Here is a 16,092-nt window from a genome sequence, read left to right as displayed (position 1 = left end):
TAAGCCCCTCTATTAGTCAAAGCAAATAACTGCTCTTACCAGCTCAGGGTTTACTATTTTCCCAAAAGAAATGCATAATTAACTTTAATAGTTTATCAGTCTTACTGTACTCAAAAACTATCTGTGGCATGATGCCTATTGAAAAATAATATATTGCGCAGTAGTATCATCTGAACAACTTTGCTCTCCTAAAAAAAGGACAATTTCAGTCTAAGCCATGAATTTATCTTAAGCTGGCCAAAGTTACTTAATCCCTTCAAGTTAATATCCAGTAAGAGGGATATGGGATATCTTATGATCATTTCCAGATACCTCAATTCTAAAGCCATTTGAAAAAAAATATCCAGAAGGCTCTCTTTCCAAATCCTCTCATCCAGTAACATTAATATGAATGATCGCTGTCTTTTGTTTATTTAAATGTGACTCTGAAGCCTGTGTATTAATGATGTGCACAAGACAGGGAATGTCTTTCCATATATTTTTCATCAATAACAAAGCATCTTCCGCAAACCAAGACAATAAAACGTGATGAAGAGTGTTTCAAGAACAAAGCACTGATGCTTCTTAAACAATATAGTTACCAAAATATCTATGGCTAGAGTAAACAGAACTGGTAATCATTGTACTTGATCCATAGAGTCACAGCAAAGTGCAATTTACAAAGTTAGCCCAGTTCCCTGGACCTTCTAATTCCTAGAACAAAGGCTTTCCTCTTAAAATATAGAGAAGTGCTATAATTCACTGTAAAACAAAGTTTAGCTTCAGCAGTTTCCAGAAATCCCCCTTATTCCCAAGATTTATGCAAGATTCTCTATCATTAAAATCCAGCAACTTAATAATGAATTGCCTAGGGGAGTTTGGCTTGTGCTTCCTGGATGTAATACAGTGAGCTTTTGCCATAATAACAGAGGAGGATGAGCCTATTACTCTGCAACTCGCTTGTGATAAAATATATCAATTTCTCTGCTTTCAGACCCTCCTGAAGAACCAGCAAACATAAACTGTTTCTTTATATATAATTCTCCACATTGTGTGCCTTGATTTCAAGCCTGTAAGTGATAGATTTTTAACTCCAGGATCTCTGCTGAGTTCTTTCCCATAATAGCATTTAATGACCCCATCTCTACCTGGTTTCTGATTATCTTGTCTTCATTTGCAGCCAGCTTTTGGTCCGTGACTGTTGTCGATGAACGAAGTACCTGTAAATCTTCCATAACCTATTGTAACATGGAAGTAAATGTATCCACACTTGTTCTGATGTCATGGACATCTCCTGGTGAAAAGGACTGCTATAATACCATAACCTCCATGCTGAGGCCCCATGCATTGATCTCATAACTCATGCCATGTGTTTGAAAGTTAACATGACAGAACTAAACTGTTGAACAACACTTTCCTGCAATCCATCACTGCTCTATACTCTTAGATGATCAAACTGAAAAGTAGGTGCAATGACTAAATTCCCATTACTGCAGTCCTATAAAAACATATTTCATGAAGGAGATTGGCGACAGCATCAATATTTAGCTACTCACCATAGTACATCCCCGCGTACTCCCCCGATTTTTCATGTTTTAGTTGACAGGATCCTCCTTCCTATTTTACAGTGGTGGCAAAATACCAAAAAACCTAAAATAACTTTATTTTTTTTATAAAAATGGACTTTAAGATCAATTCCAAAAAAATTTTTTTTTCCTATCTTCCTTTTGAGTACAGAATGTGACAATAATCTTTTTTGGAGGAAAGCAAAGACCTTAGATGTTCTAAGTCTTTAATTGTACTCTGTCTTATAGTACTACACTTATATTTAGGAGATAATAATAACTAATAAAATACATACTGAAACCAAAGTGCTTCATTATCTGAGTGGTTAAATGCAGTGCTATAGGGATTTAAAAAGCTATGTCATCATTTTTTTAAATAACCACATTCTATAAAAGTAATAGGTCAGTCCTTTCCATTGCCTAGGCAGGAATTAAATACCATGCCTACATTTGCCCACTTAAACTTCATTCTTATAGTTTAATTAAAGATAATGTGCAAAGGTGTGAACAGATTAAACAATTGACTTTCCATTTCCACCTTTAGCACATCATAGCTAGGTTCATGTGTCTGTTGCTGTCTTTTTCACTTAACAATTTTTTTTTTTATGCAAAAGATATTTTAAAAATCATACTATGTCAGCCATAATGTTTCTGATCCAAATAGCTTTCACTTGTGAAGGGAGTGTTCCTGGGCAACATCATGATACATCAGAGGGGTTGGAAGTATTCCTTTCTGGTTAGCAACACATTCTTACTGTAACTATCTGTTTTCCACTCCACATTCCTGAAATTCTACATTTTTTATTACACACAATTCTTTTAATGAAAGTTGCAGTGATGAGGGGTTTCAAATTGGGATATCTTTTTGCTATCTTGTATTTGGAAAAAGGAAATCCTGCTAACAAAATGGTGTTCTGTTATAAAATGAAGGGAAAGATGACATTGTATCCTTTAGAAATTCAGTGCAGCATAATGTTGAAAGGTTCTATGAGTTTTTTGTATATGCATTTTCATTTTATTTATTTTTTATGTTGCTGCTTAGGACTGTAGAGAGGATGTTTTCTAACAATCTGTGCATTTGATGAGTAGAAAGCACAACCTTTGCCCATGAATTGTAACCCCATGTTGTCGATAAACACATACATTGCAAGATAACATTAATCTGTTGATTGCAGAAACATAAATTCAGATGATGCTTTCTCAGTAGCTCTTCATGTGATCTGTATTAGAACAATGTCTGAGCAATGAAAAAACATGCCCCGTCAGTGTTAATTGGCAATGTACTCCACATAGTGCCAATTCTTCGAGTTAAGTCAATATAATAAAATAGGAATAATAAAACAACAGAATTACTTAAGGTTCATAGTATGGTTGCATATGTGGTCCAAGAACATGACAAAAGTTTGAGACACTAGTTTTACACACTAAAAGGTGCAAACACTACTGCATGATGTCACGAGTATATATTAGTTCCAAAAAGTGTTATATCTCAGAGGATTCTCCATCTTCTGTGGTGCAACTATCTTACCTTTTTAGCAGTGAGGATGTGCAAACACTACTGCATGATGTCACATGAGTATATATTAGTTCCAAAAAGTGTTATATCTCAGAGGATTCTCCATCTTCTGTGGTGCAACTATCTTACCTTTTTAGCAGTGAGGATGGAGGAGGCATAGCCCTTCTATGCCAGGAAGAGATGGGGGTGAGGCCCTCCTTTTAAAAAAATACTTTTTTACTTGTGTAGCAAGCTACAAGTTACTTGTATTTTTTTTTGTTTGTTTTTTAGACAATACCTATTACTATGTGTTAAAGCAAATATATGGTTCTATTTTAGGTGTTAATGGTTCAACTTCTCATGGTTCATTTTCTCAAAGCTGAATGCATGCCTGTGTAATTGAGTGTGAGATGCTCATGTTCACATACCTTGTCTCAAAATATACTTTCTCAGAGTTGGTGGAACCTTGGAAGAAGTATATTTAGAGAGCAAAGGTGTGGGGTCAGGCCCCCATATCGGGGTTTCATGGTGTTGCTCCACTCCAAAGAAACACTTAAGACTGTGCATATTCAAACATTCATAAGTGAGATTTTGTAACTCAAGCAGTCAGACAACTGGCACTCAGACAACTAGCACTCAGACTATTAAACTACATCCTGCATAAATATTAGAGGTGTATGTTGGTATAGCTAAACTGTCATGTGGTAAAGCCCCCTGTAAAAAGAGTTTTCTTAGTTATAAAATAAGTTTTGATATTTGTCTGTGATATGATCAATTGACAGATTTGTGTTTACATTTTTTAGCACTGAACCATTGTTCTACAAACATTTGTCATGCAGACTATGATTATATATTTAAATTTGTATGTATTTATTTTCTTATTTATCCTGTGCTTTTTTGGAGTGCCAAGATATGATCTAACATATTTTAAAAGACACAGAAGCAATGTCAGACTGTAAACTTACAAAACTTAAAGGCACACATTGACTCAGGTATTCATTAAAGTTCCTAGCACGAGCTGTACAGCTTGCACTAGAAAATCTCTCCTACAACAACACGTTCATTTGCAATACAGGAACATGCTAGCTGTGATGAGGTAATACCTCATTATTGTATAGTCTGCATGTTTCTTGAATGACAGTTCCTACCAAAATGTGTAGATCATGGCTGATGTGCATGATCACACACTCACACACACACACACACACACACACACACACACACACACACACACACACACACACACATTCCCATGGTTCCCCCTAATCCTGTAATACTTTAGTGCCATTACAGCACATATGTATTAGGCCCTAATGGTGGAATGTACTCCCCACCCCACCCCAATCCCCATTACAATGTTGATGCTAGTTCAGCACTTTAGAAAATTATCCCCACTGTCTACTTTATCTCTCACCCTCTAATCCCCCTTATGATGTCTGTGCCATTATGGTACTTCACTATATTCCTGGTGTCCAGTGGTTCCCCTACCCTCTTATCACCTTAGAAACATTGATGTTATTATGGCACGTCATAAATTACTCCCTGGTATTCAGTGCATCACCCACCTCTGTTCCCCATCATGATGTTGGTGCCTTATGACACTTTATGGAGAATTCACTGATGGTGTAGTGTATTCCCCCACAACTCAGTCACTGTGGCAGTATTTGTGCCATCATGATTCTTAAATTATTACCTGGTGTCCAATGATTTCTACACCCCCTGATCCCCAAAGTAGTGTTGGTGTTTGTATGGCACTTTAGAGAATCATTACTGGTGGTGTAGTATATACTCCACCCTCTTGATCCCTATTTTGCTGTTGATGCTATTATGACACTTTAAAAGTAAGCCCTGGTGTCCAGTGATTCCTCTCCATCATGTTCATGTTTGGTGGTTGAATATGACCTTCTGGCCATGTTCACTACTATGATGTGGTGGGGATGACTGTGCTAATCTACAAAGCTAAGTGCATTCTTGAATTGCTCAGCTATATGCATGCCTTTGCTGAGGCGGTTCTGGGGAGAGCATTTTTTTTTAATCTCAGCATGCTTTCCTTGTGCATGATTTAGGATGTCTGGCAATGTAGCATGACTTCTTCACTAAGTTCCCCCTCAGCTTTGTGATTTTTGAGACAAGGTCAGCAGGTATTTTTATACCCTACTATATTCAGCATAATCCCCCTCAAGTTTGATATTAATGCATGGGAGTGGAGTAGACCAGAGAGCTGCCACTGCTGTTTACAAAATAGTGTTTAGGTCATGGCCCTAATCACACTCACACACACACACACACACACACACACACACACACACACACACACACACACACACACACACACACACACACACACACACACACACACACACACACACACACACACACTTTCACTTGCCTGGTCATCTGATTAGGCTAGATGAGCAACAAGGCATGGCCTTGGAAGCTTATCCACCCCAGGCCCTGAGGAGACACACTTTCAGATCAACCTGCACCCACCAGCCAGGCAGTCCCTTCATACTCCAGTCTTACTAGACCTGAGAGAGAGAGATCCCATCTATTACCATCACAATTACTCACCTCCCTGGATTGGCACCCCTATCCTCCACTGCCTCCTCTACTGCCTATACCATTAAATTATCTAATCACAAGTTGAACTTGTGTTACCTGGGTCATAGTCAGGACTGTATCCCTTTAGCTCAACAGTGAGGCTAGTATGTGTTTTAAATATAGTAAATGAAATTGATGCATGCCTGATGTTTGTTTCTTTGTTCACAGATCTCCATAGTCAGAGGCTTGGAAATTTGTGGTATAAGAGCAAACTATTGGTATGCACTAAATGAGCCATTTACACCAAAGCAGCATGACCTCAATGGTATTATGTTTAGCTGATAAAGTGTTGGAGTAGATCTGCTCCCTTTTCACACTTGCTTAGAGGGTAGAATTTACATGTGTGTATTTGTCCAATTATAACATTTCTGGTACATCCTGCTTTTGGAAAATTGCATTTGAAGAAAATCACCCCTCACCATGCACACCCATCCTTTTTTGATTAACTTATATAAATCCAGCTTACGCACATTAGTATCAGATGTAACAAGTAATTACAAATGCATATTGTTCCTTGCCATGCTGGAAATACCTTTCTCAGTTCATTAGTTAGGAAGTTCAAAAGCAAAAAGTTAGCATTCTTGAAGAGCTGGAAAGGTCAGTAGTTAAATCGTTTATGTCACAATTACCATTAATGAGTACTACCATGTAATGACAAAATTAATTTATTCAAGTTATGGTGCCTACTTTCTATTTTACTTTGTCCTACCCCTGTCTGTTTAGAGTCTTAAGCTCAAATCTGGATGCCTGTGTGTTCATCATTATTCACAGTATCTTGTAATGGAGTCAGCTTGAAATAATTTAGTTCCATAATTGTTGCTATTATTTGTAGATTTATTAATCTTAGCAGATTTGTTCTGAATAACAAATTATATTACTATAAAATCAAAATTTACAGTGGTAAAGGTACCCAGCAAGGCAGGGATGTAAACAAAATTAGTATGTAATTTGTGATAGCAATGTCTGTTTAAAAAAGCTGTAGGTATTCTAATGCAAATACATTAGGTTATTCAGTATTTTCTATTATCACAGTGCCAGATTTCTTTGTGTATTTTTAAGTACAAGAAGAAATGCAGTTTTTCAGTTTTGTAAACCAAATGGTAATTAAGCAGTTGCAGCATGTTTTTTTATGAAAGCATTAAAATAAAATTAAATTAAAACACAAATTTCTTCTTTATTCAGAACAAGCACCTGGTCCTTAATTACAACTTGTTCATCCGTGCTGTTACTGCTTCTTTCAGATTTGTATTAAATACTTCAGCCTTGTTCTTATTTATGGCTGAGTTGTAAATTAACATCTTGAAATAACTAATATATTCAGTAAGATGAACATTTCTTCTTGAAGGGGTTGTCTTGTAGCTTTGAACTTTTTCTTAGTAATATTTATCTACTGATGAATAAAATGGCATTTGACCAAAAAGGGTGTCTTCTAATAGGAGAGATGATTTAAAATCATGTAATTATCACTACACTGCACACATCCATTTAAAATCTGACCAGTAATTGCATAAAAGGAAGGCATCCATTTGGTCTTTGTATACGTCGGTGTAAGCCAATTTAGTATTAATTGTGATATATATTTTTTCATCAAATGTTCAGAAAGCTATATATACCATATTTTATGATACTAATAAATGTGTGTATTACTTTCTACTTTTTAGATGTGAGGCTGGATTTAGTGGACCACACTGTGACAGCAAGGATTACAATGTTTTGTATGTAGTTCCTGGTAATCCTAGATTCCCTTATGTCTTAATAGCGTCAATCATTGGAGCAGTTCAGGTTGCAATAATTTGCGCTGTTGTCCTGTGTATTATGAGGTAAGAGCTTTATCTTTTATTGTTCAACAATTTACTACATGATTCATTTTCTGTGCTTATAAACATTAGTACTGTTCAGGTTCCGTTAACTTTATGAACTACTAAGTGGTTTGTAATAATTGTTTTTATATACAGTGGTAATCAGATTTTTTCCATATCATTGATTAGCTGTTGTTGTATTCCTTGTACCATTACTCTGCTTTCAATGCATGCAACTAATCTGTATTTTGGATTTCCACGACTTTGCATGTCCTTTAAATTGCTTTAGCCTGCTTTATAAAGTGACAAAACCCTGTACTGGAGGGAGGGTGTGATAAATACTGGGGACATGTAAAATCAACAAAGTTATTTTCAAACACTGTTCAGCAAAACTGACTTTGATGATAGCTTTGCATTTTTCTCAACTGTTGTGCACCCTCCGAGTTGGAAAAAATAAGTTCATGGAGAATAGGGGGTGTCCCCCCACATGAGAGTGCAGGAGGTGCTTACCCCTTTGTAAAAAAAAAAAGGAAATGTTTTCTTATTTTCATTGAAGGTAGTAAAAAGTTCAAGAATTTCTCGCCAAAACTATCGCCAAAAATGCATGTAGCAAGTCGACATGATTCCATATTGCAGGTTCTTCTGAAAAGAAAAATGTATAAACATGTTTTACATTACTCATAATTATAATTAATTACATTTGCAGGGTTAACAGCTTGTGTGAGAGAGAGAGAGAGAGAGAGAGAGAGAGACAGCATTTACTGTCCAACATGATCAACTTTTAAGTGCTAAAACAGGACATCCACTCGCTTCATACTGTCTGGGTGGGAAGAGAATGTGTACAATAAGCTGGCTGCAAATGTGCCCCAAGATATTAACACAAATAAATATCCATAAAAGGGGAAAAGCATGCTTTCAGCATCCCAAATTGCTTATAAGCACTACCTCCTTAGTCGCTACTTTATGTCGATCTGGCATCAAGCACACTTTAAAATTGTTGCTGTTTAAATTGCTATGTTGGGATTTCAGAGCAGATGCTGGCAAAATGAGGTGGGTCCTTCACACAGCCAACTAGGATCTAAGTGGCTTGTGGTTATAATTAATAGAATTAATAGTGAGTAGGGGGTTGGCAGGGGTATGTTTGAATGATCAAAGGATATGAAATGACTTGCTAATCATACTTTACATGTGTTTTGATGTGTGACAGTGCTATGATTTTATTTTTATTTTTTTTAAGAATCATTTTTAATTAATGAAAAATAACCATGTACTCAACCGACATTACTGGTAGGTCACAAATTGCAGCTTAAAAATCATAAAACAGCTCTAGCTTATCAGTAAATCTGTTATTACCTTTCATTTGCCGATAAGTGAAAGAGATATGTTTGGGTATAAGAGAAAGGATTATCTGAAACTCACTTAATCTATAGTAAAAGTCTTATATACATACATATATATATATATATATATGTGTGTGTGTGTGTGTGTGTGTGTGTGTGTGTGTGTGTTTACACACAGTAAGATTTATTTTTATAACATATTTTTACGTAAGGATTCCTGAACTGTAAGACCTGTACTGCGATGATCAGCATACATTTATCAGTCACTTAAACTATTAATTGTTAGCCTTGTCTGATGCTGAGTAGCAGAGTGAAGTCTCTGCCTTAATGTATATTGCAGTGTTTAGACACATAGTAAAAAAGTGAATGTCTTTCTTTTTTTACTTGCTTTATTTTATTTTAATTTATTTATTTATTTTTTGTTTGGGGTGATAGCACGTGTGAAAAGGTGAAAATAGTTGTGAAACGAAAGTGCTTATCTTTTAAAGTGTTTATACTGTTTTACTATCACATTGGTCTAGTTTATTAAAAGTTTTGTTACATTTTTACATAGTTGCCATTTTTTCGAAGACGTCCTTAGTTGCTGCTCATGCCCTTACAAGCCTAGCCAAGAATTTAGCCAATGTTCCAACAAGTCAGCACCCTGTGCCACTGTCAAGCAGGGACACAAATGGAATCCCAGGGATGTATTTTCTGTTCCCCATCCAGTTAACCAGGTTGCACTTAAAAGAGTTTAATGAAGTACACTGCTTTTTGTGAAGAGGGAGTCTATCCTGCCAACAATTCCTATTGATGTCACAGACCAGGTTGAGGTCACGTGTGCAGGTTACTTGAGTGGCGCTTGACTTACGGATATGCAGCCATCCCATCAAGGCAGGGTCTGAGATTGCTTTGTATGCCAGACAGAGGTCACCTCTCAGGAGTCTGTAGGAAATTGAGTAGATGGACAGGGCTTTTAGCCTATTTGTGTAGGGTAGACGTAGATGTAGATGCAGATTCGACCCTGCCTCATAGCCTAGATGCACTTTATGGTATTGACAAATGTAATGTTGAAACAAATAGTGGTGATACAGGCTTTTTTTACAAACACCTTTACTGAATTATCACTTGTGATATAGGCAAATTTACATTCATATAAAAGTAATCAAACTATATTAACATAAACATTATACTTCACATATATTGTTATATATCATATAAACTAAGTAACATTACATAAATTATTCATTTCCTTCCTTTTTGTTAATAAAGAGACATCTTTAGTAAACCATCACTTACTACATAGGCACTCATACATTTATATAAATGAAAACAAGCCACACCCACACAATCCTAGTTGCAAGCATTTTACATCGCAAACCATACTGACACACTCCCAGAAAGACTTTGAGAGAAATAAGGAAAGAAAGACGCATTTTACCAATGGCAAGTAGCTTTTAACACAAAAAGGGCCTAATAAGCTTTGCATAGTCACAGCATTCAGGACTAGGATGATAAATATTAAGTACATCTTGTTGTATCTTGATTATTTGCCATTTCCAAAGTTTTACTCTCTCATCCAGAGTGCGGAATGTTTGCAGTTGGCACACTGATCATTCAAATACTTTTTGAATTAAAAAAAAAAACTAAAAATAAGTGGATGACATTCAAAAGTCAAGCATAGCTGCTGTTAAGAATAGTGGTATGAGGAAATCTTTATGGGGATGAATACACCTGAGAAATGTTTGGTGAATCTTTCTGAAATTAGCTAACTTGATGCGGTTCAAAGGTTTTCTGCAACGTGTGAGGGTATATGTACATACATGCAGACACACACACACACACACACACACACACACACACACACACACACACACACACATTTATGTATATATATATATATATATATATATATATATATATATATATATATATATGTATGCATGTATATGTACATATATATATATACATATGGGAGTAATTTCACAAGACTACCAAGATTGTTGCTGGAGATTGCGGTACAGTGGGGCTAAGGGAATTTTCCCTTTTCCGCACTGTAGTGCAATCTTGGAGTTGGTATATATTAGTAGTGGGGGTGTGGGAGGCAAAGCACTTTCATGAAACCAGACTAGCAAAACTGAGTTTCACTGAAGTGTTATTTTGATGGGTCAAAGCAAACCCATATAGGTGTGTGTGTGTTTGTGCACCCCCCCCCCTACAAATGATATATACCAACTCCAAAATTGCACTAAAGTGAGGGTAGGGTAAATTCCATGATCCTCACTGTACCACGGTTTCCATTCACAATGCCAAACTCACAATGATGAATCACGCTGTACATTCGTTATTATGAGTTCATACAATTTCAGTTTGGGATTATGCACTTTTGAAAGTGTACTTTCCTTGACCTGATGTTCGATCAACTACACTTCCAGATTTTTATAGTAAACCTATATATGTATGTATATGTATATATATATATATATATATATATATATATATATATATATATATATATATATATATATCTACACACACACACACATACAGAGACATATGTCTGGAGTGTTTCTTCCTGGGCCTCTGCTGAAAATTGACTTTGTTCCAAGTTGAACTTTCCCGGTAAGCAAATGTTAAATAAATAAATACATGAAAAAATAAATAAATAATATTATATATATATATATATATATATATATATATATATATATATATATATATATATATATATATATATATATATATATATATATATATATATATATATATGCCCCCACACCCCTACTTAAATATACCAACTCCGAGATCGAGCTATAGTGGGGAAAAGGGAAATCTCCCATTTTGCACTGTATGTGGAAGTGCAAAACGGGAGATTTCCCGTTTCCTGTCAGCATCGCAAAAAAAAAAGAAAACATTACTTAATACACAGAACGTACAAGGATCCGTGTCTCTGTGTGCAAGTAATGTTCTAAGATAAGTAAAGTGTTATTTTTTAACACTTTGCACATGCAATTTACTGAAAGCTCGAGCATATGGTCTAGACCATATGCAATTTGAGCTTTCATTAATTCGATTATGTAAAGTGCTCCCATATAGTTTTATATATATATATATATATATATATATATATATATTTATATATATATATATATATATATATATATATATATATTTACATATTTATATATATATATATATATATATATATATAGATATGTATACACACATTTATATGTACTCAAGAGACTAGCTCTAATTCCCAATTGTTTCATACATGTGTTCAAGGTCACCCAGTAGGCAAATTGGGATGCAAAACTTCAAACGTTTTTCTTCTTTTCACATACTGCATGGCACAACACCTACTAAATATGACTCGTGAAAACAGACACCTATATCCTTTTGTGTTTGCAAATACTTTGCTATGGTACAATTCCCCCCCGGTTTGGATGATAGCCTTTTCTTTTTATTTGGTTCCCCAATTTTGTCTGCCAGACATACAAGAATTTTTATGTCTATGAATCTTTGGACATATCCAGTTTTGGAGGTTAAGGTGCCCCAGTTTTTGAGGGTAGGTGAATTTGCATATTATAATCTCACATAATAAAGGTATTTGATAATGAATAATTCCTCAAGCATAGAATATGAATCTTAGATATTCATCAGCGGACACCAAGGTTGCCCTGTAGCAGGCTATAAGCTGATAGTTTGTCTTGCTCAGCATAAGCACTGAGTTCAGTCTGTGGCTCTCTGTGGATCTATCTAGAAGTGATGAGGTCCTATAATGGACTGAATCCCAACATGTTTAGGAAGAAATGCTGAATTCACACTAAAACAATGTCTTGGTATCTCCACAAATGTGTATGTCTTGAAGTTGTATTGGGCAATTTGTTTTTAACATTTCTTATGTTGAGAAGAGCCGCATTAATAAGGTTCTATTTAGGGATGGAAAATACTACACTGATATATGCTATGTTGAGAATTCCATTAGCCAGACACTGCCTAACAAGGAAATATGGAGGTAGCAAGGCCTTTAGCCAGTATGTAGAAGCTGTGGAACAAGAGGATCAGGCCACCCTTGGCAAAGCAATTTGAACTGTCAATCATCTTGTTCCATGCTGACACATATTGACCCCCCCAAAAAAAAAATGACACCAGCCACTGAGTCAGTTGTTGAAACCAATCAGCCCTTCTTTGTATTTTGATATCATTCTGGGCAAAGGAAGGATTCCACTCAGCACCAGTGTCTTGCCTGCATTGGACCCACCCATAGTGAGATACAGCTTGTATCTCTGCATCTCCATCAGTATTATGCTTCTTAAGCTTTTCACATCCAAATAGGCTACCATTAGGGTGTAATCATATATGTCTGGTGAGAGGGACTCTATAGCCCTTTTGATGACACATATCCTGGTAACAGAAAGACAACTAACTGTAACCCTGTCTTTGTCCAATCTTGTGAATGTGGAATCAGCAATTACTAAGACATTAATGTTTTTACTCATAGAATTTGATGATGTAGACAGTTCACAGTCTATGTTCAGGTGACTGCTTAATATAGGTAAGCATGGTGCTGATATGCTGATGATCTTCAGAAACATAGCCTCCTTATCCTCAGGGGTCTTTGCTAGTGACTTGTTTACTGCCTCAGCATTATTGAGTTTAATCTGGCTGTGATGAGATGGTGGTAATGTATGATACTCACAGGTCATCTTACTGGGTGAGAGTTTTGCCTGCAGATTACATAAATATTTCCACCTTTCACAGACTGAATTATTCACATCAAGTGGAAAATCATTGCAAGCATATGAGAGTTCCTACATTGTATAAGAGAACCAATGATATAAATCTGATATCGGAAGGGATGCAAGCAGTTTTTCTTTCCATTCTTTTGTGCACATCTTGGATTTAGTTAGGTCTAAGTGGTCAAGATATACTGTTTGTAGCTTGGCTAGGTATAGTATGCAGGAAAACTATGCTATGTGAAGGCAAAAGTAATACTGAGAAGTTAAGGTCAGTTTAGCAAAGAGATGCCTACACTATGTGAGAAAACACAATTGGTACAGCTACTACTATAGAAAAAAGGAGTCTGACAGCTGGTAACAATGCAGTAACACTGAAAGGCGTGGCATGTAACTAATAGTAATCCAACACAAATGCACTTAGCCTACAGGCAATATCATACAATGAGATTCTTGACTAGCAACTGATAACAGACTCACACAACTCTGCACAGTTTTCAGTAATACAGCTATATTGAAATGCTCAATGAGCATGTTAGCCAATGGCTAAACACCCAATGTGTTTGTCCAGCTAATCTCTAATGGTGACTTCTGAAAAACTATAACTAGCTGTTGTGCAGTGTCCCCTACAGTTGTGTAGTGAGGGGTGCTGTGGTGCATTTATATTAGAGAAGACAAAAAGAAAAATGTAAACTGGCCCTTTACTGTGCAGTAAGCCTCAGGCGGCTATATCACTGAACAAATAAAAATAAAATTGCAGTTTAGATGAACTAAAATGAAATTTTACTGAAACACAAAATTGATAGATAAGCATTTTCATTTTCTAAACTATTTTCAAGATCACACTATACCACGAAGGAATGACTCCACAGCAAACCAGGAAGAATTCATTCCACTTCAAAATCGATGTATTCACATGTACAAAAGAATGCACAAATGCTTATCTCTAGCACCTCGGCAAAATCGCCTTTACAGAGTAAAGATTTTTAACATTACTTTCAGTTCCCTTTTTATACAATCCTTAAAAACACTCCCATAACCTAATTCAATTAATTATTTTAATTATATTTTCAAGATCAATATACTTCTTTGGATCAAAGTTCTTTCCAGAGTAATGAAGTTTCTTGATTGTATTTCTTAATTGAATGGTGCTAAGCTCGAGTTGCAATCCAGTAGATTCACTGCAAAGTACTTTCCCACCCCAAGTTAAAATGAGTTACATACAATCAAATTATTAACAAACTTCTTATTCTGGAGATTAGTAATAGCTTCAGAAAATGCTACTGCTAGAGTTATCACTTATCAATGTTTGCACAGCACAGTTGCTATATGGATAGTTGTGTCTTTCCCAAAAAAGAAAAGAAAAAGTATGAAAAATAGCAGCAGATTATAGGGAAAAAAATACTGTTTCATCTAACATTTCTGTAAACAAATTTTCCTGTCTGAAACATCTCGGTATAATATGAAACAAGATATATAACTCAAATTTTACAGTGATAAACATTTATTTTGACAAAATGTGAAGGCCATCGCTTTGCACTGGTTGTGGGTATGGTTTATCATGCAAAATCTCACATTTCTATAAAAAGTCCACTTTGGGCCTCTGAAAAGGTGGCAGCCCTATTAATGTACAGACATAAGTATGATAGAGGTGGCAAATTACACAGGCTCATAGGACTTAGACTGCAACAATATTCACTCAAAAGTGAACTTGATGAAAAATAAACTATGCTTCCTTCTAATTTTTCAAAAGAATGGAGTATGAGCAAAAAATACATTGCTCTATTTGGAGGACGAGAGTTCTCGAGCAGTGGTTTCCTGATCTCAACCTGAACTTGCAATTTTAGCACTTGTATTTCACTTTCAGCTTCACATCAGTGCCAAATAAGTTGTTTACACTTTTGTGTTCTTTACCATTAACTACATATTCAGAGCATTACTCAGTACTACAGGTTTATTTCAGTGCATAACCATATAGTTGTATGGGTTTCTAATTCAAATCATTACCAAATAAACATTACTGAACAGCAATAACACAGCACAATAGTTACTGCAACTAACCCCTCTTTACTTGCCCCTGTGCATTTCCACACTTCCCTAATACACAATGATAACCCTAGAAAATAAATCAAGGTCATAGACATTTCCCTAACAATCAATATGAGGATGCAGATGCCAGCTCTGAGGCATAAATGATTAAACCCTGACCATGCCCCATATTACCCAGGTAACTTTGATTTGATTAATTACCTGGACACTGGAGGAGCTGGTGGGGACAGTTTGAGGAATTATATAGCTGTGTTTGCTTGTTTCTGTCAGGTGGGGGGGGGGGGGCTTAGGTACTCATGCCTGGTGTGCACACTGCATACTAGAATATCCAGTGGAGACTGCTGAGTCAGTTGAAGTACTTGATACAAGTGGAGACCAAAGCCATTTTAGGGTTTTATCACTCACAAGGCCCATTGCTTCCTAGTCTTTGAATGTATGTGGGGCATGTACATACAGAATATTGGGGTTTAAAAGAAAAATCTCTTTTTCCGGGTGGATGATAGCACTTTGACCTTTGCCCCCAGGGAAATGCATGGGCTATTAGGT

General features: G+C 36.0%; 1 protein-coding gene across 2 annotated transcripts in view; it reads left to right on the top strand.

Moving 5' to 3' along the window:
* TMEFF2 (transmembrane protein with EGF like and two follistatin like domains 2) overlaps positions 1–16,092 on the top strand; it is a 1,234,706-nt gene that overhangs the window by 1,213,621 nt on the left and 4,993 nt on the right. For both annotated transcript variants that reach the window (XM_044075211.1, XM_044075210.1), the window contains exon 9: positions 7,302–7,460. In XM_044075211.1, coding sequence (XP_043931146.1) covers positions 7,302–7,460 — 159 coding nt within the window. The remainder of the gene's footprint in view (positions 1–7,301; positions 7,461–16,092) is intronic.

The sequence above is a fragment of the Protopterus annectens genome, chromosome 6.part0, assembly GCF_019279795.1.
Source record: "Protopterus annectens isolate FY-2018-M chromosome 6.part0, PAN1.0, whole genome shotgun sequence".
Taxonomy (NCBI): Eukaryota; Metazoa; Chordata; order Ceratodontiformes; family Protopteridae; genus Protopterus; species Protopterus annectens.
This window is presented reverse-complemented; position numbering and strand designations above follow the sequence as displayed.